The following is a 22,430-nucleotide window of genomic DNA, read 5'->3' as shown; positions in this document are numbered from 1 at the left end:
AATGAAATCCTGTGACTGTGATGTGTTTTTATGCTATTTATGCATGATGTTAAGTAAACAGTTGTTTAAAAAAATTCCACCCCTTCTAACCCTCTCCTCAAAAAAATAAAAAACCCACAAAACCAAAACAGAATACAGCCAACTAAAAACTACTAGGTTAAAATTGACAAAATGTTAATTACAATGTCAACTATATATATAATGGTGTTGAATCGTTTCGTCTATTTATAAAAAATAAAATCAGCTCTTCTATCCATAACTTTCTAAATATTAAAATTATTGCCACAAAACACAATCTCCAAAATTATCAAAACGTTAGTAAATATTTTAAACAAGATCAACAGAAATCAAACAAACACAGCAGATAATGGCCACAGAAAATTATTTTCACCAATCTAAACGCTAGGGTTTCAATTGTTAGTCAACTAAACAAAGCTCAAATACTTTGATAGTTAGTCAATATTTTAAACTAATCGATAAAATATACAAACATCAAAAGCCTTACCGTCAAATGTTTATTATAACACTAAACTAAGAGTTGTAAAACCACAGCAAGTCAAATATTGAAAATTAATATAGGGTGGTTCAATTAAATGAAGAGTACCCCACACAATATAGTCTTGGATAATGGTTCTATATAAGGTGGTTCTAAATATTCATAACATAAGTTGTCATTAGATCCATGAAAGTTTCAAAGCATAAGCTGATAAATGCTATTTCACAATATTTGAGGCAAAGGGGAAGGCACGCCATAGCAGTTCTTCTGGGGTTAAACCAAACCTAACTTGTTATCAAATTAATGGGTGACAAGTTTATCTCTGAATTTGACACATGCTTATTGATGCAATAATAGTAAAACATCAACTAGTACCTGTCAAATTCAGAGATAACCTTGCCACTGATTAATTTGATCAGGGTTGGTTCACCCCAGAAGAACTGCTATGGCAGGGCTTCCTCTTTAAATGAAGAATATACAGGATGGTGTTGACAAATGATGGTCTTATGGGACCTGGATTATAGGATTTGAATAATGTTCTTATGGGTGGTTCTACATATTCATATAACACAAGCAAGGTGGTTCTTTAGATCCATGAAAACATGTAATATGGTCCTATAGAACAGATGAGATGGTCCTGTAAATGGTCCTAGAATACTGTCCCAACAAACATCTACCACTAAATATATAATAATACCAAACACCACCACTGGAGGATAGACTGGAAAGTCAGAGAAGCATGGTTCATCCCGAAGAAGTTATAACAGAGGTTCTCAACTTCATATTATGTTTGAGTACCACAAGGGTGCCAAACACATTTCAAACATACATGCTTGAGGGATGAATACATGAGGCATATTTAGTCGTCAAAATGCAGGAAAGAACTGTGGTTCTTCCGTGGTTCATTTGTTACACGCTTTTGAAAGGGATCTAGGGTTAAGGTTAGGGTATAGGGTTTAGGTTTTAGGGTTGGGGTTTAGGTTTTAGGATTTAGGGTTAGAATTAGGGTTTTGAGTTGAGATTAGGGTTTAGGTTTTATGGTTAGGATTAGGGTTTAGGGTTAGGATTAGGGTTTATGTTTAGGATTAGGGTTGGGTTTTAGGGATAGGATTTAGGGTAGGGTTTAGGGCAGTGGTTAAGTTAGGGATTCAATAATCACAAACAACTAGAAAAACGCCCTGGGAAACAAGAGACTGATTTCAGCCTCTTACACACTATTGCAATTTCGCTCCTATACTTTTGCATTGGGAAGAATGGTTCTTCCCTGTAAAATGATCATATTATATAGTTTAAAATATAAGTGGTTGGCAGGCCACTTGATGAGAACCCTTGTGTTATAATATAGAGTCTGGACTCCACTCATTCTGGCACTATTATTTGTTCAATATCTATAGGACCTTAAATCTATGTAAAATTTTTAAGTTTGTTGTCCTTTCTTTCCAACAACAAAAAATAACAGTGCAGTGGTGGATGCAACAAACATGCACATTTTATATTTAAGTAAAGCATCAATTTTCTGTTTAAGCATCCATAAAAGTTAAAATATGGTAGAGTGTCACTGCTTGATTTGCCATTGAATTTAGCCAGAGGACAAATTGAAATCAATTCATTATCTACCATGATTATTTTAAAAGAAAAAAACCACTTCAAATTTGAAAGTATATCATTTTTATCCACAATGTTTTAAAGTATCTTCTTGCCAATGCCAACATCAACATGTGCATCAGCAGTGGCACCACCAAATATTTGTTTCTGGGTAGGGATGGGGTAGAGTGGGGTGGGGTGGGGAAAATTTGAATTTTAGGAGGAGGAATCTGATAATTTTGCTTAAAACAGTGGAATTTTCAGTGATAAGTTGGAGGTGGCAAATTCTCCCATGCCCCCTTGTGGGTACCACCACTGAGGGATGCGTGGCGAGAAATTCAAGATGGAGACGTACAAGGGGATGGGGTGGGAAATACTCCCATGTCCCATTGCAGCGCCACCACTGTGCATTGCCAAAAAACATCTTGCGCTATATATATACAGCTCCCAAAGTGAGAAAACCAAGCAACAACTTGAGTAGCTCATGATAATATGTCAAACACCATCAACTCTACAATGTTTTCATTCAACGAATCAACGTTAAGTCAAAGTGCAAGATAGTGTTAAGTGTAAGAAACAACACGCTTAGCAAAGGAAAAAGAAAGATGTACAGTACACTTCCCCCTAAATGTGATGATACAGCGTGCTTTACAGCAGACTGTGATATAGATAGAACACGACATATACCATCCAAGCAGTAGCTATTATACTGTCAGCCTGTGTGTGCTTCCTATACAAATCTCTTAGAATAGAGCTGTCCTTTCTGATATATTTCTTGTGCTCAAACACAATCTGACCTGTTTTGTATTCTTAGCATTTTTTTGTGTCTATTTTTAATGGATATTTGTCAGTGCTCCTTAAGCAACACTTTATATATGGAGAGAATTCTTTCCATGAAATTTTCTAAAAATTGTGTTTCATAAATGCAAATAGTATGCATTAAGGTTCTATTTATATAGTAGATATAACATCTGTGTGGTTGTGTTCACAGAAAATGTCTAAATCAAGGTAATTTTGTATTCTTGCAATTCTTAGAACAAACTTTGCGAAACAATAAAAATGCTGAAACAAGATTATGAATATTCTGAGTCCAGTAGAAGACCTAAATCAACATTCTGGACGTGGCAATAATTTTCAGTTATGATGCAACCCGCTCACCTGGTCCTCATCATAATGCGCAAAGAGTTTAATTGGTGTTTTGGTCATGTGATGGTAAATGGCAAAACAGTACAAATTCTGAAACAATTTCCTTGCTGTTCACCATCACATGATCAAAACACCAGTCAAATCTCTATGCAGTCTGACAAAAACCCAATGAACAAAACATCTAAAACTTTGGAACAATTTCCTAGCTATTTACCATCTCGCACAAAAAACACCAATCAAACATCTGCACAGTTTGATCAAGACCTGATGAACAGGTCGCAATATATATAACTAAAATTGTTGACGACTCCACAGTTTTGATTAACTTTCGCAAAAAGTTTGTTCCAAGAATTACAACTGTACAAAATTACTTCAATACGGACCATTTCTGGAAATACATCCACACATATAACTGAAAATCGTCAGTGAGTCCGGAATTTTGATTAACTTCTGTTCCTATAAAATTCTGAAAGGACAACTCTACTTGTGTCTAATACAATGAAATGGGTGCATACCCTCCGACGTGGCGGTGGCAGTTGAGGCAGCAGATGCCTAGGCTCCTCGTCAGATGACTGCAGACGTGCATTATGGGAATGCATAAACAGGGTACAAGGTGAGGATGATAGATTTACATGAAGGAAGATTGGAATGCATTAATAAAGGTACGTGGTAAAAACAAATAAAATATTTTTAAAAAATAAGTAGAATAAATCAAATGGCATGAAAATTGATTAGAAATAAAGGCACAGGATTCAAATAAAATAAAATGTAGAATACCAATCCAGAAAGTAATCGTATCAAAGAAACAAAGTCAAAAAGAAGATAGGAGGGGTAAGATAGAGAAAAGGTAAGTCATACGTGAGTAAGAGGAAGAAAAGAGAGTGAAAGGAAGGGAAGAGAGGAGCAGGAAGAGAGGGGGAGGTAGAAAGGTACATGACCAAAAAGGTAGAGAGGGAAGGAATAGAGGGGGACAAAGAAAAGGGGGGGAAGAGAGAGAGAGGGGGGGAAAGAGGGAGAGTGGAAGAGAGAGGGAATAAGAGAGGGAGGAAGAGAGGGAAGAAGAGAGGGACAAAGAGGGGGAGAAAGAGCAGGAGAGGAAGAGAGGGCAGGAAGAGTGGGCAGGAAGAGGGGAGGAAGAGAGGGCAGGAAGAGAGGGCAGGAAGAGTGGGCAGGAAGAGGGGAGGAAGAGGGGGCAGGGAGAGGGGAGAAAGAGAGGGCAGGAAGAGGGGAGGAAGAGAGGGCAGGAAGAAAGGGGACAAAGAGAAGGGGGGGGCAGGAAGAAGGGAGGGAGGATGAGAGGGAGAGGAAGAGAGGGGAGGAAGAGAGGGCATAAAATTAAAAGAAAGACAAAAAACCCATAGCAACAGGATGGAATGCAAACAAAGCCAGGAGAGAAAGAAAAAGCAACAAAGTAAAATAAACAGATTGGGTGAGATAGAGACGGACAAAGACAGGAAAATGACAAAGACAGGAAAGAAGAGAATTAGGCATAATAGGGGTAGAGACGGACAAAGGGTGCAGGAAAGGACATTACAAGCAGTTTGTTAATAAAGCACTATATATCTACGTCATCAGTAGTCAGCAATCAGACAGTCACATTATACCAAGGGTATTCAGGACTTGGAACCAGTGACTTCTACTAAACTTAGTAGTGGGTGGCAGCATTATCACACATTTTTGACCTAAATGGTGGGTCAAATCAACAAAAAAGTGACCCAAGTTGTATTTCTGTGAATCACTGTGGGACACAATCTGTATGAGACAGACATAAATGAAATTGAGGTAGCCAATGTCTTAAAGTCTTCAACCGCTGATTTCTTAAGGTATAGCACCAAATTACAGGTCTGGTAACCCTCATTAGGGGGAGGGGGATATGTGCAAGCTATAAGTTATTCAAACTTTGTATCAATGTTAAGATGTCAAAATTGGTAGTGGTTCTAGAGAAGCTTCTTACATAATTTTTGGAACAACTTTGCCACCTGGTGAATACTTCAAAAGCCACTGATTTTGATATGAATATCTGACAAATTTTACAAAATTAGGACTATAGCCTACTTTTCACAACTTACAGAAATGCCATTTAAGACAGCTATGGGAATGTACATGTACATCTTTGTCTACCTGATACGACAAAAATGTGCCAATATGGGATTTGAACCAAGGACTTTGAACCTTCAAGTGTATAATGAGACCTGTTGCTGACTACTGATATATCATTGCTCTTCTTTTCAGTCTACTCTGTGCATACTTTTTACTTCTACACTTAAAACTAGTCTTCAGAATTATCTAAAGCAATTATTTTCTCGCTACTGGTGTGTAGAAAGTTTACAACACCAATTTCTTATTCAAATCCAAAATTCTAAACAGTAAAACTATTGTGTGCAATAAAAATCACATCCAAGAAAAGATCAAGTACAGACATTTTATTGTTGCATTTTGGACTACCGATAGAAATTGCTAGTCTATTTCTATAAACTATTTCATTTAATACTACTTTCATGTCCGTAAAACTTGTTTCAGTTTAATCATAAAACCGGACATGAAGACTGAAGCTTTTTCAAGCCAATTTTGGTGTACTTACCTGGTCTAAACTGAATTTTGAAAATTTTAAAGAAAAAACATCTTCAATCCGATGCGACAATAGTTGATTTGTGGATATTTGGTTTCGACAGTAAACAATCCTATGCCTTATTCTAAACTGATTAATATTAACAAGAAACCTTTTTGATCTGATTGAGATCTTATACACTGCATGAATAAGAACATAAAAAAGTTTTATACTACAATGATATATATCTTACATCTGGTGAAGTGGATGCGTCCTGGCTCGAGGACGAGTCGGATTCCGGACACGAGTACGCTGAGTCACTCTGGCAAGCCTCCGGCGGAATCTGTAACGTATCTGGCGGGTTGTACACATTGGTGTCCATCTCACTCACGGGGCTCATTACCTCTTCTATGTCTTCTGCAAATATTCAAGAGAAAATATAAAAATTGATTACACAGGGCTCATGTAGTTGCTCATGAAATTTATGAGACATTGAATATGATGACAGTATATGACATGGTGTGGTCCACTCAGATCAAACTCAGAAATGTTAAACATTGAGTTAACTTTCTCAGTACCATGCACCTAATGATTTTGAAATCCCTACATCCCTGGTATACTTAGTTGCAAAGTTATAATTTTGTAAGTATTAATTTTCTTAATTTTTATTGTATTTCTGCTTCTTAGATTTATCTCTCTTTGTCAAGTGGCACTCTGTAGCACTGCTGTTGTCTTTACAAGTGTACGCCATCTCGTTAGATCTAATGCCAACTACATTGCACCATGCATTCTTTGGTTAGAAACTAGCTTCACTTCATTAGTCCAAGATGTTGGTGGATGCCCTTTTCTTTGTCGGCCTTCCATTTGCAAAATGTTTCCTGACAATATGGCCACATACTTCAGCTTTCTCTCCATTACGCCTTTAATGGTGGTTATAACGTGTACATATCTTGTCTAGGATCCAGGAATTTGTTCTGTCTTTCCATATCACCTGCAGAAAATTCTTGTAACACTCCATACCAAAAGCATCAACTCTTCCGGTCATTCTTGGTCATAGCATCCGCAATTAGCAATGGAAATCACAGTTGCACGTAGTAGGCATATCTTGAGGTCAATGGATAGGCCTCTGCTTTTCCATATGCTTGACATGCCTTGCACAGTTTTATATATAACTCAATTTCATTATTGCCAACTTTGGTCTGTTAGATCAGATCAAGTCACATATACATGTAAGCCTGTGGTGTCACCCTATGAATTTGATTTTGTTGTCATAAATTTTCAAGTGATATCATCAGAACAAATAAACAATAATATGTTATAAACATTTTGTTGCCATCATCAGCAGCCATGCTGAAGGCTTCATTACACATGCAATGATCTTTTTATTAAAATGTCAAAACGACATGCTTGCATGATTCTCTCTCTATACAGCCATCCCATGAATATTTTACATTTTGTGTTACCCTGAGCATGGACTGACCATACTACATAATGTGGATAAACATGTTATGGATTATGTACACACATGTTTTTGAACCACCATTGGGCTATTCCATTTAAAATCCACACTACCCCTGTGGAAGATTTTGGAAATATCATCCACAGGGGGAGTATGAATTTCAAATGGAATTAGCACATTAGGCAATTCCATTTGAATTTCATACACCCTCTGAGAAAGATTAAACCTGAATCTTCCACAGAGGGAGGGTGAGTCTCAAATGGAGCTGCCCAATGTGCTCATTCCATTTGAAATTTATACTCCCCCTATGGCAGATATTTCCAAAATCTTCCACAGGGGGAGTGTAGATTTTAAATGAAATAGCCCATTATAGCAAGAAATCCTGGGAACACATCAAAGAAAAGAATATCCAGGAGAACAGATACCGTATTTTCTCTTGTGTTGTTGGAATCAATTACTCTATTCTTAGTTCAAAATGCAGTATCTGTAAGACAGTAAGCAACATTGGGCTATTCCAGTTGAAATCCCTACACCCACTATGGAAGATCCACTTTTGGTTCAAGTTCCTTAGGGAATTAGTCAAGGTTAAAATTTACCCATGTAAATTCTGTTCTGTCTGTCATCAAAGTAACAGGTGTAAGTCAGTTCTTCTGTGGCGAACTGGCCAAGTGGAGCTTCCTGTTTAATCTCCCACAGAAGGGGTGCACATATAGATATCAAATGGGGTCACCCGTTGAGGTAACCCCATCTGAAATTCACACTCCCTATATGCAAGAATTAAGGTTATCTGCCATAAGGGGCGTATGGATGTCAACTGGAATAGTTTATTAGAGTGTGGGCAAAAGAACAATAATTTGTGTTGTCAGTTTTAAGTTGGCTCACAGACCCTAACTCACTTATACTTCTATGCTCTCAATAGAGCTCATTAAGTTGAAGAAACAGAAGGGATTCAGCCAATTGGACCAGTTCAGCATAGCATTGATATAATATATAAGTTTGCTAATGGTGATACAACCACGTTTTCTTGCAGCACGCACACACCGTTTATCTGGGATAATGTAATACCGTGACACTGTATTTATGATGGAAACATACTACACAATGTATTTTCTGTGTATATAGAATGCATGTCTGCACGTAGGCATTTTACTACTAGAATATTGATAAGATAAAACAGGCTCTATAGTCAGGTTTTCTTAAATTCTCAAAACTGGACTATTTTAAAATACTATATACAGCATGTTTGATAAAAGTGGGTTCTTATAAATTGATTAAAAAAATATGGTTTACAAAATTTGTGTCAGCAGTATGCTAACATATGTCAGCTATTGGTCTTGAAATATCTATATACAAAATTTATTCAAAGAAAAACATTAAAATAGGACTAGTGTATGAAATGCATATGGACTTACGAAACGTCTGTGAACGCTGGTGACCTTATATTGCCTATACTGTCACATTATTCTATTGTCATACTGTCATGCAGTATCATAGATAAATCTTAAATACTCTATCAAGTGCAAAACAGTGTTGCCAAAACTCTATATTACCAAGGTGCAGCCAAATTTGCCCACCAGGACACCGTAAATGCCCATTTTTGAACACTATGTATTGATGAATCCAGGTGTGAGAAAATGTTGGATCCCAAAAAATACTAATTATAAAATTTAAATGCTTTATGCCCAATATATTTATTGGTCTGGCTATGAGTTTTAAAATATTGCACTTGACTATGTCTCGTCCAATATTTAGGCCCTAAATCTCATATTGTCATAGCTCGACCAAGAAATATGGGCTCCATCAATCCAATTTTATATCAAATTTGTTAACAAAAAGCACCAAATATTTGGGCAGTTTTACTGAATCCAGCAAAAAAAAATCACAAAATAAGTGATGTCAGAAAAACTAGATCATGTTGCATTGTGGTAAACATGTACCAAAGTTGCTGCCATCCATTGTAAACACAGACACACACAATTTACCCATTTTGCACATTTTTTTACCTTGGCGATTAATTTTTGTCACTTTTCTTCATTTATAGTACCGTAAGTGATTACTTTCATCTTCATAAAAGTGGTCATGGTATGATATTTGAAGAAAAAAGTAAGAACACTTTCTTTGGAGGCTGTTTTTTTTGTACAAATGAATACAAAATCTCTTGCGAAGTTAGTTTAGAGTACTATTGACCTATGATGACCCAAGCTGGAAATTTCCAATATCACTTACTGAGTGGAACAAAACTGGAGTGAATAAACTTCAAATTCTGTGTGACAATCAATAAATCATATATCATTATTGCAATTCAGAACTCTAAAGATGGAATTGGAAAAATGAAGGAAAATATTGCCACACCATGATACTTGTAAAAATAGCCCAAATAGGTGATTAAATCATGGCATTGGCAACACTGGGGTGAAATACCTCCATGACAACATGTATCAATATCTACAAAGTAGGTAATGGTGCCTCCAACGGACAAGGTAAAACACACCAAGGATCAAAGAATGATACAAGAGGATACCTAGAATTTATAAAAACAGAAAGATTCGAGCCAGGTATACCAACTTGGTGTGGGGAACAAAGACAAAGACAAGATAAAAACTAATGCAGTATGTAAACCAGAATGGTGTACATGCACTATTACGTCTGCATTAGAAAAATCCAAAACCACAGGGATGGAAGACAAAGTTAACAAAAATACAACCGACGTTTCGAGCAGATAAACTGCTCTTCTTCAGGGACAGACAACAAAATATAAAAGCAAACAACGAAAACTACACACTGTAACTGTAGTTAAAAAACAATTTTGTAAAAATAAAATTCAAGTCAAAGACTCAGTGAAGGCAAGTTCAAATAGAACTCAGTAGCAAACAAAGCTCAGAGCAAAATAAGCATGTCTTACCGCTATGAAAGATGGTTCACTACCTTGTTTTTTAACTACAGTTACAGTATGTAGTTTTCGTTGTTTGCTTTTATATTTTGTTGTCTGTCCCTGAAGAAGAGCAGTTTATCTGCTCAAACGCCGGTTGTATTTTTGTTAACTTTGTCTTCCATCCCTGTGGTTTTGGATTTTTCTAATGCAGACGTAACAGTGCATGTACACCATTCTGGTTTACATACTGCATTAGTTTTTATCTTGTCTTTGTCTTTGTTCCCCACACCAAGTTGGTATACCTGGCTCGAATCTTTCTATCAATATCTAGGTATAATGGTAATTATTCAAGCATGGCATTCTATGAAAACATTCAAGTTGTCTTTTCATGTTTCAACCTTGGATGTGGATAAGTCCTTTGTGGGTAGATCTTCAATTCTTTAAAAGTGAACAAAATAAAGACATTGTCATTGTATGTCATTGAGATAACCATAAATCTAAAACCAGTCATATCCTTCATGGCAAGATGATTACCAAAAGATCACAATTTTAAGTTCATAATCCCTCACTGTAATTTATACACCAAGTTCTGTGCTCTCTCACACATGAAGGATAAACCTCAATCTTGTGCAAGCACATATAAGTGTGCATACATGTTTTAATTGTACCTACTGCTAACTTTCGTTGTTGGAGTATATATAACAACTCTAACTCTTTGCACGCGAGTGTTGACTGCAGACGAAAAGTTTCTCAATTTTGTTTATAAAAATTCACAAATTTCAAAATTGTACATATCTGTGACCACATTTGGAATCAGCACAGAAAATGCATTAAAATAAGTACAAACAAGCCTAGTATTGTTTCAGTGGTTCTTGAGACAGCTCTTGACATTTTGAGAAAATATTTCAAAACTTGGGCTTTTTATGTTGAAGCCTATGGCTATCACGCAGAGTATTAATTAATTATTGAATGTAAACACTATAAACACCTGCCGCCGCCCCTATCTCAATGTTTTCATATCTTACACCTAATTACAGAGCTTGTTTGATATTTCCAACTTCTTGACAATTGGCTTTCAATGAAAACCAAGCTCAAACAAATGCATATATATGACACAATTGAGGGAAATGAGTTGCATGTCGCTAATATTGATTTTGAGATATTGGCAAAGAAGTGTTCAAATTCTTTTGTTTTACATTGTTTTCAGCGATTGATAAAATGACGTAACTTCGCAAAGTTAAGCCGTATCAACATGGGGTTTTCGTTTTCTGAAAGCTTTAAATGGCCTCTTTAGGAACCTATGTAAAACTCATTTTCGACCAGGGTCGACACATGACTCATTCCCCTTGATCATGTCACATATGTGACATGTCAACCATTTTTAATATATAATTCTGTTCATTATTCATTTACACCTTTATAGCAGTCTAGTTAGCTCATTTGATAACATGTTCGACTATGGTGCAAGAGGTTGCGGGTTCAAACCCCAGCAGTGGTTTAGTATGCTCTCATGGAAAAATTGAGTTAGCTTGAAATTCTCCTGGACAAGGAACTTACTGCGAATTGTCTCATTGTAATCTGTACGCAACTCAGGGTCTGATCTTAGCTGCGAAGGTCATTTGTGGAATGTCTAGGGTGTGTGCTTCTTAAATCATCAAGTCCATGCGTTGTGGTTTATGGAATGATATGGGCAGCAGTGGTCAGCGGCAACCTCTAAAGTGTGCTGAGGCTTGTGGATCGATGTCTAGGCATTGTGCCTGTGTGTAGCCTACTATTAATCACTACGCTTTTTTTATAAGTATGCATCATTAGACACATTCCACTTGATTGTGTGCGTCACAAACATGCCAAGAACTATCACTTCTCATGATTGAAAAAGGCTTAAAATGTGTGCCAATATTTCAGACTTGCTTTCAATGCGCTAGTAGCATAGCAAGGTTAAAAGTGAACATTTTTAGAATAACATCAATTTTCTCACCTATTGCACTCAACACAGCTACCTCAAAAATAAATATATCGTTGTTGGGCAGGAAAAACCTCCTGTGTCATTAGCCCCTGAACATGTTTAAAGCAAAACCTCGCATGTAACCTGTTGGCAGTTCTGATTTAAACATATTCAGGGGCCACAAGCACATGGGAGGTTTTACCTGCCCAACGACGATATGCAAATGTGTTCTTTTATGTATAGGTCTATTTAAAAAACTGAAAATCAAAAATTTAAAAACAAGTGAAGTAGAATTAAACACCCCTCCCTCTCAGGTATTGTAACCAACCAGACAATGATACTAATTTGAACCATTCACTGTGGACCACAATGGCCTCATCCCAATGGCATAGTTCAATAACCTCAATTAAACACTGGTAGTGCAAAGTTTGACCTCATGTTGCAGAGTATGAGTTTTTGTCCCCAAATTTTCAAAGGTCATTCAATGAATGTACAAATGTATTGGGATAAAGAACTGTGCCCGTGATAGATGAGCATATTGTCAAAAGTAACCATATCTGTAATCAATGCCATTTTCCCATCCTACTAGTAATTATAACCTTCAATGTCTGGCTTTATAACCAGCCAAAAACTAATCAACATGTTCTAGATGATTGCTCTAGTGACTATCTTGACCTGCCACTGATTATTGACTACTGGCCTGGATCAACCTGACCAACAAGACAATACAGGTTTTTAATTATAGAGAATATCCTTGTACGGACTTATCAATTGAGCTCCGAGCCAGTCATTTTAAAGCCCAGAGCATATAAGTAACCAGGATTTATATGTGTTGTCTTTAGTTGCAATTGAACCTGGGGGTACATCATAAATTTTTTTGTGGGTATGCTCCCCCGGAATTTTGAGATTGTGGGTCTTTGAGAGCTGACGGCGAACTGGTAAAAGGGGTCTTTTGGAGCCGCAAACAGTCTAAATTAGGGGTCTTTGTTACCTTTCTAGTTGAAAATCACCTGAAAACCCCAGAAATGTGAGGAATGAACAATTATTTAGGGATTTTTAAGAGCTGAGATGATCAAAATCAAGGATCTTTCAGAGCTTTGTTTGGGTAAAATTCAGGAGTCTTTGAAAGCTGTGCAGTCCAAAAACAGGGGTCTTTCCAGGGGAGCATACCCGTATGGTCATTTGTGTTGAGTGCTATATCTCCTGGTTATTATAGGTTGCACACACAAGTAGAAGAAGATACTCAGTAGAAACAGAACAGTGTGACACACATCTGGCAACCGTTACCCACCTCCTTTGAGGTAGTTCATGTGGTGTGACACCAGGCATTTTCTGCAGTAGAAACACAGCAATGTTACGTCTGGAAGTTTCAGCGAACTGTTGAGGTACTTCCTGTATACATTGCAACACTTACTTTTTGCATCACTAGAAACGTACTGGTTCTTGGTTGGCAGGTAATGCTGGGTAACAAATGCGGAGTGATACAGAGTGACCAATAGAAACATGCAGAAAGTGCATTTACCTTGGTGCTGTATATCTTGGTCAAATATATAATTATAAACTACCTACCTGGGACATCGCCAGCGATTTCACTGTTCATCATGTCCGTCACGAAGTCATTCAGCGACGAATAAGACGAACTGCTACTTCCTCCGCCGTCGCTCTCTTCCCCGCTCTCGTCTGTTGGATTCGATGAATCCGACTCGATATCCTTCGCATTCTCCAGCGCCGTTCCCAGGGTGCAGTTCTCAAAGAATACCTTGAATTGAATGGGTTGGAGTTGTTCCGAATACCACTTTCCCTTGTCGCCGATGAGCTGTGGGTCGTACATACCGGTGTGGATGCGTAAAAATGTCACGTTGACTGGGTTCAGACAGTACTCGCCAAAGTATTCCACAGCCTGTAAAATAGTAAAAATGTACACTTTGTAAGTTTTCACATTCATTTCACAGTGTGTTCTGCTATATGAGCTAATACATTTTTAATGTCAAAGCCTACAGCTGGGCTTTAACAGCAAAATCTGGCGTAAAAAAAGGAATTGCTGACAAGCGCACACCCAGGAAGCTAGTGATAAGGAGCACCAGCCATTTGATATACATTTCAGACACTGTTCTCCCATGATGCCCAGGGTACAGACAGCCAGGCGTTATCTCGATCGGAACTGGATGCGAGGTCTTTGTCATCCACTGTATAGACATGCCCCACAATTCAAATGCAGTAATGGAGAAAGTACATCATATTTTAAAATATTTACCTCTACTGGGAATTGAACCAGGGCCCTCTAGCACCGAGTCAGGGCCTTAGCCGCTGGCACACTCTGCTCTCAATCAAATAACAAAAACAAAACAAAGTTGTTGGGTAATTACCTGAGTTCTTGCTAGCCTGTTTGTGAAGGGTGTCTGTACCGTCCTCGATGCCATAAAACTCATCGTTTGAAAAGCTACCACAGGCCTAGGATGTAATCTTAACGTCCTTGTGTGTTCCGTTATATGAGCTAATACATTGGGTGAGTTGAAAAAGCGCACCATAGCAGCCCGAGTTGCTACATCCACCGAGTCGACGTCATTGTCGAAGATGAAGGATTGAAGCCCATGTCGTTGTTGACCTGTGTTTCTTGCCGGCGATTGATCGCTTCAACTTCATGACTAGTAGCTTGGTCAAAATTTTTGATTGGAGGTGGGCTTAAGCTCATACTTGCTAATGCCTGCAAGGCAAAAAAAAACCACAATTTATCAAATACAAAATTAAAATCCACATTTTACTTACTTTTTAAGATTGAAATTAGGAATTTGTGTTATATGCTATTTTAACTATTTCATTAGCTTCACAGTGGCCTGCCAGGGGAGAGGGGAAAGTTCGAGCTTTTAATCTGTGCTTGAGTCAGTTCTCGTTTATTCTGCCTGTTAATTTTTGATGTAGCACATTGGCTGAATTAAAGTGTTGTTTTCATTGATGTTCAAGTAAACACCTCAAATAAAGAAAGTCCGCAGTCATGTAACACGTCCTACACCAAAACCTGATCTTGTTATGACAATTTGATTGAAAAGGTCGTGTGCAGAATCTTGTTAGCTGCAATTTGATACCAAATTTGCTACCGAAAACTCTAAATTCACAGAGATTGATCCAGTATATGAAATTTGGTGCATTTTTAAAAGTTGCAAATTAAAAATGGACCACGCGGACCTGTAGAGGAGAATGGCAGAGCGCGACCATTGACATAGCCCGAAACAACCGCTAGGTCATATCGATCGCATCGTGCCCTAGTATTCATCAGTAAAGCACTGTAGCAAGCCATGCGTTTTAAATTTACAATTGAATAAAGCGCGCACTTGGGATAATCGACAGGGGATAGACGGCAGGCAAGCTTGACCATATTGCCACGCTATACGCTAAGCAATTTCGACCGCGTGCTTCGTTTTGATTTGCAACTTTTGAAAATGCACCAAATGCCATAAACTGGTATCAATCTTTGTCACTTTTGAGTGTTTGGTAGCAAATGTGGTATCAAATTAGAGCTAACAAGATTCTGCACACGACCGTATCAATCAAATTGTCATAACAAGATCAGGTTTTGCTGTAGGACAGGTTACATGACTGCGGACTTTCTTTATTTGAGCAGTTTATATAATAACCTCAAGTATTTGTTAAACTTTCCATTGGTCTAATGATAATCAGATTCTTTTGTACAAAATTATTCATTTCAAGACACCAATTTCAATTACAGGTGACTTAATTGACTGATCACATGATCAATTGACTATTTCAATCTTGTTCAGGGTCAGAAATTTGGCGAGAATCCAAGAATCCATTCTCGTAAAGATTCTCGTCAACAAAATTGCAAGAATCTAAATGGATTCTCCTAAATATTTCAGTTTATCATACAAAGTTATATGGCGAGAATCCATGGATTCTTGCCAAATTCCACTGTGAGAATCCAAACAGATTCTTGCACTTGATTGTGAATTTCTGACCCTGCTTGCTTAACCCTAACAGTACCACATACTACAAATAAGCCCCACACTTGTGTGGGGCCAAAAAACTACTATAAAGTGACGATGTGATGCGATTGCATAATCATCCGCAATCACATGATAAAATTGTTGGGCGGACAACAATCACACTCTTGGCTTGCTGCCCCCGGGCTGCTGCTCAACACCTGAATGGTCCGTGGTTCAAAACCGGTGCGGAGAAAACAACTTTTCTCTTCATCTTCATTCATTCTTCCTTCCTTCTTTTCTTTTCCTTTCCTTTGCCAAAAAGCGGATGGACTATTAGGGTTGATCAACTGATGAATCAATTTTGAAAAATCAATAATAATTGTTCACTGGATTTATCAAATTGGACCAATTGGTCAATAAATAAATAAAAATGCATTTTTGGAGACAAATCCACCGAATTATCCTCTTGAAATGAGTGGGCTAAACCCACCCACACACATCACATTATGCTTTGTATTGGGTATATTATGTGAATACATTATCAACAATTCACTTTGACTCCTTTTCAACTGAAACTAAAGTACCAAAAAGGTATGTATTTCATCTCAATTAAAAAAAAAAAAAAATTGTTGTGTTGCCCTCAAGTGGAAAAATGGAAAAAAAATGTTATCTATTTTTTTTTAAACCTTCAGTTTTTAAAAATCCCCTCAAATATTAAATAATGCTTGTTCAATTAGGGGACATTTGTCAATTTTGACTTCTGGATACCTGTTAGACAACAATTAAAGACTAGTCTTACAATAAAATATTAATTTAAGTGAAAAACATTGAGTTTTTGAACAAATCTGTAAAAATCATCATTCAAAAAAAAAAAAAAAAAAAAAAAAATTGCGACCCTGATTTTTCAGGATTTAGGGTAGGACGGTTGAGGGCAACACAACAATTTATTTTTGGCCTTACTTTGAAGGATTCTTTGGACACCATTCAACCAAAAAGTTGAAGGCTACATTTTTAAACATATTTAAATCAAGAACTCCGACTCATTGTATTTTCAATGTGACAAACCATCAGAGAAGACATCTTACACTTCCCACAATGCATTTCTTCCACTTCAATTTGCTGTCTAGTGCAACATGGGTCGATAGTGACAAAAGGTACCTCCAGTACATCCAAATCTTGCAAAATGGAAGTTATTCTTGACTATCAACCCACGTTTAGCCAGTCTATTCTCAACATGAAAACAAAGGGAACCTGTACAAAGTAAGGTAAGGCCAAAAAAAGAATTAATATTTTGGTTCTCGACCCCTCCCACCTCAATTTCTGGAATTGGTTATATCTTTTTTTTAAAGATTTTTCAACAAATATAAGACTTTGGAATGCTTTAAGAAAACTTTATACATATGAATAAGTTTATCAGAGAACAAGGATCACTTCCAGGTCTTTTGTGGTTCTATTCACAATTGAATGGTGGTCAAAAAAGAAAACAGGCCTCTTTTCATCAAGCACTGCTGGAAAAGACAGAAAACTACTAACAATGCTAATTTTATGTTGAAGATAAAGAAAACAAAACCACCCTCCCTCCGTCATCAATTCATGAAAATCCTCTGGACTAGAACCAAAACATTAATTACCGTAACCACCTGGGTATAAGCCCACCTTCGGCTATAAGCCCACCCGCTATTTTTCAAAACATTCTGGCAACAAGGGTGCACTCAGGTATAAGCCCAGTACTAAATTTTGGCCAAATTCTTAAATCAAATCAATGCTTTGCTCTCATATTTAAGAACAAATATTTAAAAATATTGGTTGAAAATTAACATTCCACACTTATTGGGCATATCATCATCATCATCATCAGTCGGCTGCGGAGCATATACATGTACAAATGGGGGGTGGGGGTGATTGTTCTTAGTTTTAGATTCAAGCACTAGCCCTTCCCGGTTATAAGCCCACCCCCATTTTGAAGTGAAATCTGCCATCTAGGAGGATGGGCTTATACCCGAGTGGTTACGGTATATACTGCCTAGTGTCATTTGATGTAGTGAGGTATCATGTTGCAAAGGATTCTGGGAAGGGTAAGATATCTTTTTTTAGTCATTCCAATTCTGGTATTATCCACAGCTCATTGCTTCTATTATCTCTATTAAAAGCTCAGGGATACAATCATTTGATTCAGCCATCTTAAGAAAAGGCTTTTTGAAATCAAAAGGTGAAGGGTATAAGCTATACAATCCTGATTTACCTGAATTCACATTCATAAATCACTTTGCTATATTTCAATCAAAACATCCTTATCAGTATTTTGACATTTTATATTTTATTCAATTACTTTTTACATTCAGTGAGGGCATATATGGCTATGATTTATTTTATACAGTCTACATCAAAACATTTTTATCATTAATTTATATTTTATTCTCCATTCCAAAATCATACTGCATTTTCATCATAAGAATTTAGAATTACGCCTATCATTACATTATCCTGCTAGTGCAAGGACAAAGATGTTATTCCCACTGTACTACTAATTTTCCTGCTTACCATACTCTTAATGCTCTGCATGCTAGCCATATTATAGACCTGACATAAAAGTTTTGGGATATTTTCTCAAATTATCAAGAGCTATCTTAAGAACCACTAAACCAATACTAGGCTTGTTTGTACTCATTTTAATGCATTTTACATGCTGATTCCAAATATGGTCATGAAAATTTAAAATTCTGAATTTTTTTAATTTATCAAAAATTGACACTTGTCACCTGCAGTCGACACCTGTGTGGAAAGGGCTAACTCTTTCCACGTAATATTCTTAAATTTAGTGCGACAGTCTACATGGAGGAAGCAAACACAAATTTATGAAACCATTGCTGATGTACATAATATTAAACATAAAAATTCTTGAAATACAAGAAAATAAAATGAAATAAAAAATAGTTCCAATTTTGAAAACAAAATTATAATAAAATGAAATTCTATTCTATACGCTCACTATTCACAAATCACACTCCATTTCTAACATATGCTGTCATGTAGGAGTTCCAAACAGCATGTGTCTACACACTTCAATATATTGATGTAACTTTTTTACAAGTGAGAGATCTGACGTATGCTCTATATACTTCGTACGTGCTGTATTGTTCACTAGTTTCGCAATATCACCACTAGTGCGTGGGAGTGTGGGTGGATGGGGTGCTTAAGGGGTCGACATATGGGCTATTCCACTTGAAATCCAGACACCCTATGGATGACATGACCTTAATTCCCACACAGAAGTGTGAATTTCAAATGGGGTTACCTGAGCTGAATTGGTGACTCCATTTGAAATTTACACCCTCTGTGAGGAAGATTAAGGTTGTCTTCCACGGGGGTGTATGGATTTCAACCGGAATAGCCCAATGACAGCAGTGATGGCCTATGGGTAGCCTTTTAAATAATTATGCAATTCTAACATGACTACATTTTACATTGTAAAACCACAAGAGCAATTGTGGTTTATTCCAAGTACTCACATATAGTTAGTGAGAGCTTTTACCAAATAGGACAAACCATAGGGCTAATCCATTTAGAACCCACACTCCCCCTGTGGAAGATTTTGGAAATATTTTCCACAGGGAGAGTATGAATTTCAAATGGAATTTCCACATTAGCCAAGCTTATTTTGAAACTTGCCCTCCCTCTATGGTGGATTCAGGTTGAATTATTCTAAAGAGGGTGTATGAAATTCAAATGGAACTACCAAATGTGACGGTTCATTCTATATGAAATTCATACTCCCCCATGGAAGATATTTCCAAAATCGTCCACAGGGGTAGTGTGGATTTTAAATGGGATAGCCCAATTTTCATTATTAATGTAGGGAAGACACATGAGTAGGATGACACTATGTGTTAGTAAGTGGGTGGGTGTATACCCAGGGGGTGATTACTGGGGTAGAAATGATAGCAATGAAGGGAGTTTTTTTTTGAATAGGCAATTGTAATTTCAATGTATTTTTACATATCAAAACCACTAGAGTACTTGTGGTTTATTTCATCCATCTGATTTGGTTATTAGACAGTACGGTAAGCATGAAATACTTGCATGTACGAAAATGTGAATCCACCCCTCCCCAAATCTTGGGCTATGGCGCAACAATCTAAATTTTGAGGTAAATTTTCAGATTTCTACAATAATGTCCAAACTTCTTCTAGTTTAGTTAGCAGATCATTGATACTATAATCTTCACCTTGTTCAAGTGTTACTATTATTGCAACAATTTTCAGACATTTTGTAAAATCCAATTTAGACCAAGAAAATCAAGCAATTTCATCATCTTAAGGGCTGGGGTATGAACGTTTGGACAGTATTTATTTTGGGACATTAGAGCATATCAGACATATCGAATTGCATTCTGAATACTGAAGAATGTCATTCTGATATCAAATAATTTTGAATTTTGAAATTGCAATTGAATACACATTTTATGGCAAATCATTAAAAATTGATATTTTTGATATTTAACAGTACTTGAAGTTAATAAATCTGATGATTTATACTAAATTCTTAGTCAGTGGGAGTGGTCTAGTTCGTAGACACATTTCTGATTGGACAATCTCATGATTTCGGTGCCGTCTATCAGGCCGTAGACGCATTACGTCATCATGCGTCTTGATAATGCGCGTAACACGCGGCGTGTAGAGTGCTTGGCGTATGTATCGCGCTGGATGCGTGAGACTAGTGCGGAATACACGCTAACGCGCTAGCAGTACGCATAACAGAATACGTGAAGTTGTAAACAAGTTTCGTTCATTTTATAATGAGGGAGTTTTTATGACGGTAACTTAGTTTTTGCTTTAAAAAATTGTTTACAGTTATTAAAATAATATTTAACTGACTAAGAATGAGAATAAGCGATAGGAATTTTTATTTTGCCTATCCTCTACCTATGATAGAGCGACAGGCAGGTCCAATATTTTTATCGTCAGCGCGCCAGCATCCACTACTCAAAATATTGGACCTGCCTGTCGTCTATCACACGGTAGAGGATAGGCAAAATAAAAATTCCTATCGTTTATTCTCTAAGTGTATGTAGGTGGGTTGAAAAGCCGACGATCAATTGAAAATTTTGACCTTTCAGTATTGAAGATATGGATTTTTTTCCCAAAACACCAAAAAAAAAAATTAGGTCTTTTTGGGAAAAAAATCCATATCTTCAATATGAAAGGTCAAAATTTTCAATTGACCGCTGGCTTTTCCTCCCTGCTACATACACTTTAAGAATATATCATTGGATTTATATAATTTACTTGAGGACTGTTATATATCAAAAATTGAAATTTTTATAATTTGTCATAAAATTTGTATTATATTGAGATTTTCAAAAAATGAAAATTATTTGATATCAGAAAGACATGCTTCGTATTTAGAATACAATTCGATAGGTCTGAGGTGCTCTCATGTGCCACAAAAAATACTGTCGAAACACAATAAACGCTCATTTTAGATCCCTTAATTCATAATCAATATCACCAGCTATTTGATTGAAAAATATGTGGAGAATTTAATAAATGCTGTGTCTTCGGTTATGATGACATCGACTCTTAATGCATTGCTTTCAAAAGCTTAAAGACAAGTACCGCATTTTTGATGATAACATAATTTGACAGGGATGGCTATATTCTTGAAATGAGCCATGGATGTGAAATTTATAAGCCTCTCTTATGAGCTTCGACTTTGTATCTGAATTTGATGCCCACACAACTGATTGTTAACTTCGGACATTTTCTGTTTAAGTAATTCTTTCTTTGTCACTTTGTCTTCTGTCTGTGTGTCTGTCTGTCCCTTGCTTTCTCTCGCTTGATGAGCATCTTCATCTTTTGTGTCTCTTTCTCCCTCTCTTTTCTTCTCACTTTAGTTTGTCTATGTGACATGATCTAATCCTCTCAAACCAAAGTTGTAATTTTGAAAATTGAGTTATTACCATTACTAACTTGCTCATCAGCACCTGTATGCCTTTTCTTTTGAGTATTCCCAAAACATTTTTCAAGCAAAACAAGCAGATTTGGTGTGCATGCGGGTTGTGTTTAGTGCTAACCAATGTTGAAATCCCTAGCATACTTGCTTACAAAGTTGTTAAAACATTTGACATGTCCATTTTCTTATATTTTTAATTGCTTGTTGTTTTTGCTGGACTATCAATTTCATTATTGTCAACTCTGGTCTGATTGGATCAGATTGTTCCACATTTGTGACCATCCAGCACAACTGAGCCCTGAAGTCGGCAATCATCATTTTTGAGATATTCAACCAAAATATTCTGCTTGAAATTAGCTTTAAAATGATGTACATGTATAATGTCTATAGTACTTGACATTTAAGGGCTGGGGTATGAGCGTTTGGACAGTATTTATTTTGGGACATTAGAGCACATCAGACATATCGAATTGCATTCTGAATACGAAGA

General features: G+C 36.8%; 2 protein-coding genes across 2 annotated transcripts in view; one reads left to right on the top strand and one right to left on the bottom strand.

The window, feature by feature from the left end:
• Positions 1-22,430, top strand: part of LOC140168619 (uncharacterized) — a 367,911-nt gene that overhangs the window by 244,370 nt on the left and 101,111 nt on the right. The window lies entirely within an intron of this gene.
• LOC140168749 (MAP kinase-activating death domain protein-like) overlaps positions 1-22,430 on the bottom strand; it is a 144,733-nt gene that overhangs the window by 58,825 nt on the left and 63,478 nt on the right. The window contains 5 exon segments of the mRNA XM_072192159.1: positions 3,742-3,798; positions 6,028-6,191; positions 13,620-13,950; positions 14,417-14,661; positions 14,664-14,754. Coding sequence (XP_072048260.1) covers positions 3,742-3,798; positions 6,028-6,191; positions 13,620-13,950; positions 14,417-14,661; positions 14,664-14,754 — 888 coding nt within the window.

This window comes from Amphiura filiformis, chromosome 13, assembly GCF_039555335.1.
Source record: "Amphiura filiformis chromosome 13, Afil_fr2py, whole genome shotgun sequence".
Classification (NCBI taxonomy): Eukaryota; Metazoa; Echinodermata; class Ophiuroidea; order Amphilepidida; family Amphiuridae; genus Amphiura; species Amphiura filiformis.
Note: the sequence above shows the minus strand (reverse complement) of the source record. Positions and strands in the feature narration are given on the sequence as shown.